A 7,067-nucleotide genomic window follows, 5' to 3' on the forward strand; every position below is an offset into this window, starting at 1 on the left:
TGACGCACCAGGGGAACCGGCGGCGGAGGCAGGACCAGCGGGATCAGCGGGATCAGCATGGTGAGCCGGCAGCGGGCCGAGGGGGCAGGGGGCAGGCTGGGGTCGGGTCTCTCCTCGGCTCATCGCGGCTGAGTGTCTGTCTCCCTGCAGGGGAAGCAGAAGAAGGCGCGGAAGTACGCGGTGATGAAGCGCATGATCAGCCTCCGGGATGAGCGCATGTGAGTGTGGCTGCGCTCCCAGGCGGGGCCCTGCAGCGTCCTCGTGTCCCGCTCGGGAGAGGCAGGAGCGGGGATCCCGGCCCAGGCCTCTCCACCGCTGGCCGCCCTTCCCTGTCACTCGTCCCCACGCAGTGCCTGTGTTTCTTTGCAGTAAAGAGAAGGACCGGGCGAAAGCCCCCGTGAAGAAGAAAGAGGACCCGAGCGCCATCAAAGAGCGGGAGGTGTAAGTACTGCCGACACTTTGGGGAGAGAGGGATGGAGGGAGAGAAGAAGGGAGCAAGGTCAGGCCACGCTGCAGACTGTAACCGAGGATGTTTCTGAGCAAAATTGTCAGAGAAGGACATGGTGTGCCAAACCAAGGGACTGTGGCTTGGGAGGCAGCAGGAGTCTTCCTGCTCATTACTCCTTCATTCTGTGCAAGTTGTAGGATTGGACATGTTGTTAAATGCATTTAACTGATTTGAATTCTTTGTCTTCCTGGCAGCCCCCAGCATCCCTCTTGCTTGTTCTTCCAGTATAATACACAGCTGGGCCCCCCTTACCACATCCTGGTTGACACTAACTTCATCAACTTCTCCATCAAGGCCAAGCTGGATCTAGTGCAGTCAATGATGGACTGTCTCTATGCCAAGTGTGAGTGTCTGCACCACTCGCAGCTTCTTCTGACCAAGCAGTGCCACAGTGTGCTTGGAATGTGCTTTGTCAGCCTCATGCCACTGGCTGAAAATAACAGAAATCTTGAAAAAAGGATATGTGCTGTAATCTTGGAGCTCGTTGTTCATGCCTACGGTAACCCTGGAACTGTCTCTGGTTTCAGTCAAACAGTGGTCTTAAATGCTAGTCTCAACAAAGGTAGAGCATTAGTACTTAAATAACTAAAATTACCGTAGCATGGTCAAACCCAGTGGCTCTACGTTTCATCACTTTGCAACCTTATCAGTTCTTGCTGTAAGTAGTATGTTTTAGAGTTCCATGATAGTTCCTGGACGTGTGGGCAATTAGAGGTCTGTGAATAAATTTTGCTTAGTATTAATATGGGCTTTTTTTGCATGTAGGTATTCCATGCATCACAGATTGTGTAATGGGTGAAATCGAGAAGTTAGGACAGAAGTACCGTGTGGCATTAAGGTAGGTGCAGGGTGTTCTTCTCTTTTGCCATGACTGGTGCTCCTGCACCAGAGGGTGGTTAGGTTGTTGCAGAGTCCTGAACTTGTTTTTATTTCTCTGGCTGTACAAGATGAGTACAATGTCTCAAGTTTTAGATTTTTTTAGTTTTTAAAACAAAATGCTATGTATGAGGGCACAGTATCAATCTGTAATCTTATATCCTCCTAACACTTTCAAAGTAAGCCTTTTTCCTGTTTCTCAAAATATATATATTTTTTTAATTTTTTAAAAATTTTTATAATTTTTAAGAATTTCTAAAAACAAATAAAGAAGTGACACGAGTCTTATGGAATTTTTTACTCATACTTCATATTACTCCTGTATGAGCAGGTACCATGTACTGATAATCTAGAGCTAGGTTATTGTGTGATCTATACAACACTAGTCCAGTGTAGTTCATGTCCTCCACTCAGATGTATTGTTCTTTACTTTTTGTTTTGGCCTGGTGTGTTGTAAACTATCCAAGTACATCCCCTAAGCAGCTTCGATGGTGCCCTTCAGAGAGAAGGTGCAATGTCCCTAAATGCATGGTACAAACGATCACATACTGGAAGTTCTAGTTCTTCCCACAGATAACTTATTTCAAATTACTTTGTTTGGCAATGGCCTGACATTATACAGATTTTGAATCCAGCTAACCAGTACTAAGTACTTAACCTATAATAATTAGACAAACTGCGTTCTATTTTGGTCCTCATTTCATTTGACTTTTATGTACCATTTACTCCATCCCTTCAGCCCTTGTTTTGAGAACAATGTTCTGTATGTCACAGAAATGGCTGTTTTCTTATTCCTCCATACTGTGTTACTATACTCTCTAGTGTGATTACTGTGATGCTGCCTTATATGTCCCCACAGAATTGCCAAGGACCCTCGGTTTGAACGCTTGCCGTGTATGCACAAAGGAACCTATGCAGATGACTGCTTGGTACAGAGGGTCACTCAGGTATTTCCCTCTCTGACATTTTCTGTACTGTGCTAACATACTAAAAATTCCTGAGCCCTCCTAACTACTGATGACTTAAATTTCCCACAAAGTAACTACAAAATTGCACAAAGGGGCAGTTTCAGTGTCTACAACAACTTTATTTGACATAAGGTTTTGTCTTCCCTGGGTGTTCTTGTTGCATAGAACAGCATCAAGAAGCACTGAGGATGGGAAAGCTGTCATCTTGGAAGGCTGGACAGACTTTCAGAAATTTCTGTGAGTCTATTTTGATGACCAGAAGGATGTTACTGTGGAATTCTGTACAAGTCCTAATAATGCCTTGCTAAGGACTCTTAGCCTTCTTGTGTTCAATGAGCTCACTGAATAGAAATGTTTGATCTGTTATGTCTCCTTTCTGTGGGTTCACTGGTGTTAAATCTGACCTGTCTTCTTTTTTTTCCAGCACAAATGTTACATTGTGGCCACCGTAGATAAAGAGCTCAAGCGGAGAATACGAAAAATCCCTGGAGTGCCTATAATGTATATTTCCAGGCACAGGTAAGGGCCCCCTGACAGAGAGAAACCCTGCCCAGTACAATCCTTGTCTGACAGGGACTCTGTCACCATGTACTTCTCTCCTGCACTGTCTGTAGTGCAGGCTGCAGTAAAGGGCCTGGTGTTTGCACAGAAGTTGAAATACAGCTACTGCTGGGAAAAGATTGGCCGCAGACCCACTTTTATTGCAGTCTACTTGTTCACTTGTCTTTACCAGGAGAGCTACTTTCCTTGAGGCCAGTGTTTTCATACATCAGTTTTGCTTACCAGCAGCAGCAGGACTAACAGGCAAATGTGTTCTACAGGTCCTTGAGGAAAAGAACATTCTTGTTCCATATTCCATTTGGTAGTTTTGCATATCCTCAGCTAAGAGAGTGAATTTGCTTCTTAGCTAAAAACTAAACAACTCAGAAGGATACTGGTGCAGCATGTTGGAAATGAGGAGGTTGATTGCTAGAAATATGTAAAGTCTTAAGTGATCTATAATTAGAATGTGGCTCAGAAATTTTTTCTCTCAAAATATCTTTGTGTCTTATTCACTGTGGCCATGAACTTTTGGAACAGGATGCCCAGCGGGGTAGAAGTTGGACTTGGTGATCTTGGAGGTTTTTTCTAACCTAAATGATTTTGTGATTCTGGGAATTATAAGTTGAAGGTCAAAAGTTTTATTCTCTGTAGTGGTCTGCTCTTAAATCCTAAGTCTTACAGGACCACCTTTTTTTTTTCCCTTCTCTGGAGATGGTGAGTTTCTGAGATGCCTGATTTCTGAGTTTAGGGTGAAGAATAACAGCAATGTTATGAAGACTTTTTACTTTCAGAACTAATATTTTTATGGGAATCCAAGCTGCAGATAAAAATGCAGCAAAGCTTGTTGCTGTTTAGTCTGTCTGTAAGCCTTTTGCTGCATAGTGTTGTGAATGGGTGGTTTAGGCCACTGCAGCAATCACCATTAAAGATATTAGCAAAAGCAAGTCCTAATATAAATTTGCAGAAGTGCAACTTAACGGAGTTAGATGTCAAGGTTCACTCTCTTACTACGTGGATGAAAAATGCAAAGAAAAATCAGTTTAGAATCAATTTAGGATGACTTGCATGGAGACTGGGAGTGCAAAGTGTAAGGAAGACCCTCCTATTGAGTCACAACGTTCAGAAAGGATCTCCTTGCTTTCTAAACTCCTGACGGAGTTTAGGTGTGGCTTAATCCAATCCTAGCTCCAGGCTTGGTCAATGGTTTAGGTCTAAAAATTCAATATAAAATCCTTCTATCTGGTCACAAGGCTCAGAATGGACTCCCTTACTTTTTGAACTCCTGATGGAGTCCAGGTGTGGCTGGATCCAAACTTAATCCCAGATTTGATCAACAGTTTCTGTCTAAATTAGATTTTAGCAGCACTTAATCATGACTAACTTAACATTTATAAAGTGATTCAGTAGGATTTACTACAATTATAACAGTGACTTAATTATAGATGCAGGAAACAACATTCATACTACGCTTGGTAAAGAGTATTTCAGCCAATTCACACATGTGCACATGAAACAGAGATGGATGTATCTAAATGTGTAAAGGTACCTGGCAAAAATTCCCTTCAGGTTCAGTGAAATATGTTGAATGCCTGTGCATTTTTCAACAGGGAAGGGCTGAGCTACAGTCCTTCATGTATTGCATACTTGAGAGTTCATGAGCTCTGAGAGGTGTCCCGCTCAGAGGGAGGTGCTGGTACAGCACTCTGCAGCCCAGGAGAGCTCAAAGGGCCTCACTTAAGACCACTGTTCATAGAGTAGCAAGGTGATTGGTTTTAGTCGTTCATAAATTGCACATCTAGGCCACAATCCAGATTGGTAATTACTAGAGTTTCCAAAACTCCAGTAACAATGTGGCTCCCTGCCAAATGCTCAACCCCCCAGTAGCAGCCCCTCTCTACTTCCCCCAGGGCAAAGGAAAAAAACTATGTAAATTGAAGAACTCGAAAATCAAGCTAGTTATATAAAAATATATATATATTTTATGTATATTACAGTTAAGATGCTATGTACACAGCAAAAGGGAATCCAAACACCCCCCGAAGGGATAGGGAAAGGGGAAAAGGAACAAAAGGGAACAAAAAAAGGACACCGAGCAGATATACGCAATGAAACCCGAGAATTAGTAAAATAACTAGTAAAACAAATCTCACCACGTCCCTTAGAAAAAAACAGGATTGACACACACACAGCCAGCACTCCCCAAGCCTCCACGTGGCAGGCCAGTGGATGCTGCAGGCCTCAGCCTTAGATAAGCGAGACCAATGCAGGGACCCAGTGTTCCCGAACTTCGCCATAAGAGAAGAGGAGCGAAGGCCTCTCCTCCCTTCTTATTTATACCTCGATTTACGTAAAAAATCAAATGGAATACTGGGAACACTGCCCCTTCCTTGGTTACAAACTGGTAACCAGGGAAGGCCTAGATTAAAACTACCACACAATGGTACCATTCCACTCAGGCCATGATTCAGATAGGGCAGGGGATGGCTGCTTAGTTGCACTCTCATCCTTCACCTTAGCTAGGCAACAGGAGTTCCTGGTTCAGTCAGTGCTGTTCCATCTTAGCCATGAAAGGCTTCCTGGTATGTTCAAGGGATGCTTTACCACCCAACTCATTACACAATGACCAAGGCCTATCTGGAATCCCTGAAATCATACAGCAGCCCCAAGGAGGAGGAGGGGGTAGATGCTCCACCACAGTGGGGAGGAGAGCAGTGTGGAGTAGGTTGTCTTCATAAGTTTTTCTTCTTTCTCAGGTACAATATTGAGAGAATGCCGGATGATTATGGAGCTCCTCGATTCTAACCTGTCCAGCCAAGCCACTGATGCCAGGACTCTGAGCCGGAATAAGGATCCTTCTGATTCCAACCCTCCTGCTTTCTCTTTTACTCACAGGACCATGGGTGACACTGAACTGACTTCTTAGCCTTGATTTTCTATGAAAAAGCTATTTTGAAGATTCTGGTTTTATTCATCCTTGTTCTGACTTATTCTGATTGCCTATAGCTGGGAGAAGTGTATGGGAAACAGAGGGTGGCAGTGCCCAGAACATGCCTAACTCTGTCTTCATTGTGATCCGTGGAAAAAGTAATTTCAGCATTCTGAATTAAATACTGGTGATGCAACTCTGGCTGAGAATGAAACCACAGAAATTTTAAAAGTTTCTTATTGGTGCACCTGCAGTGGAACAGATATTTCTCTGGAAAGCTCCCTCACACCTGTTTCCTCAAACAAATAAGCACCTGCGTTCTGGAGAAAAGATATCAGCTCTGCACCAGTTGGTGGGCCTTCTCTGGAACAGCAGTCTAGAAGATTTTGGGAATTGATGATCTGGGAATTAATGGGCTTTTATTCAACTGTACAATGAATGATGTGTGGTTAAGTGTCCTGCTCAGATTGTCCTGTCAGTAGTGGGTTGGCTGGCAGTCCGGTCCTTTTGCTTACATTTAGAGTAGTGGGGACAGGGTAGGGTTGGGTTGGAACGGGTCTCTCCCTCTTGTTTGCTTGGAACCTATGCACCTCAAACTCTTATCACTTCCATTAGGTATCAGGGAAGAGGAGGAAGGTGTCAAATGGGGAAAGGTGTTAATGTGAATTGGGAGCAGAAAAGTGTCGGAGAATAAGAGCAATGGTTGCAGAGAGTCTCCCAGAGACCTGCAGCATTTACTGCAGGGAAGGAAGTGGTCAAAGAAGGGATGGAAAGCAATGGTTAAGCCACGAGGAGAAATGCAGGAGGAAAAGTATTTCAAAGCCATAACTCTGCATTCTCATATCTTCTCCATTACTTCTTAGTTCTCAGCAATATAATTTGCTCTTATGATCTCTGCTCTGTGGTGAGGACAGGGCCAGCAGGGGCCAACATGCCAAAGTATGCTTCCTGGCCAAAATACAGGAGAAGACTGAAAATTTGTATTCTTGGTAAAATTAAGAAAATTTCCAAACTTTATTAGAGCTTTTATCCTGTATTGCCTTATACTGATTTGGCTGCAGAGGTGGCCAAGAAGGCCAATAGCATCCTTGCCTGTATCAGAAATAGTGTGGTCAGCAGGCTTAGGGAAGAGACCCTGCCCCTGTACTCGGCACTGGTGAGGTTGCACCTCGAGTCCTGTGTTCAGTTTTAGGCCCCTCACTGCAAGAAAGACATTGAGGTGCTGGAGTGTGTCCAGAGAAGGGCA

At 44.0% G+C, this 7,067-nt stretch overlaps 1 protein-coding gene across 1 annotated transcript; it reads left to right on the plus strand.

Annotated features, from left to right (window-relative positions):
* Nucleotides 1–3: 3 nt before the first annotated feature.
* FCF1 (FCF1 rRNA-processing protein) lies at nucleotides 4–6,286 on the plus strand. Its single transcript, XM_027880776.1, has 8 exons — nucleotides 4–60; nucleotides 151–218; nucleotides 370–441; nucleotides 703–851; nucleotides 1,274–1,346; nucleotides 2,244–2,331; nucleotides 2,777–2,871; nucleotides 5,649–6,286. The coding sequence occupies exons 1-8, from the start codon at nucleotides 58–60 to the stop codon at nucleotides 5,695–5,697; spliced, it is 597 nt and encodes a 198-aa protein (XP_027736577.1). The 5' UTR covers nucleotides 4–57; the 3' UTR covers nucleotides 5,698–6,286.
* The last annotated feature ends 781 nt before the right edge of the window (nucleotides 6,287–7,067 follow it).

Source organism: Empidonax traillii, unplaced genomic scaffold (genome assembly GCF_003031625.1).
Source record: "Empidonax traillii isolate 1590-97213 ecotype Southwest subspecies unplaced genomic scaffold, ASM303162v1 scaffold74:size2480735, whole genome shotgun sequence".
Lineage (NCBI taxonomy): Eukaryota > Metazoa > Chordata > Aves > Passeriformes > Tyrannidae > Empidonax > Empidonax traillii.

Coding starts and splice junctions, on each gene's coding strand:
- FCF1 (XM_027880776.1), top strand. Junction 442..702: donor GCCATCAAAGAGCGGGAGGT/GTAAGTACTGCC, acceptor TCTTCCTGGCAG/CCCCCAGCATCCCTCTTGCT. Junction 2,872..5,648: donor ATGTATATTTCCAGGCACAG/GTAAGGGCCCCC, acceptor CTTCTTTCTCAG/GTACAATATTGAGAGAATGC.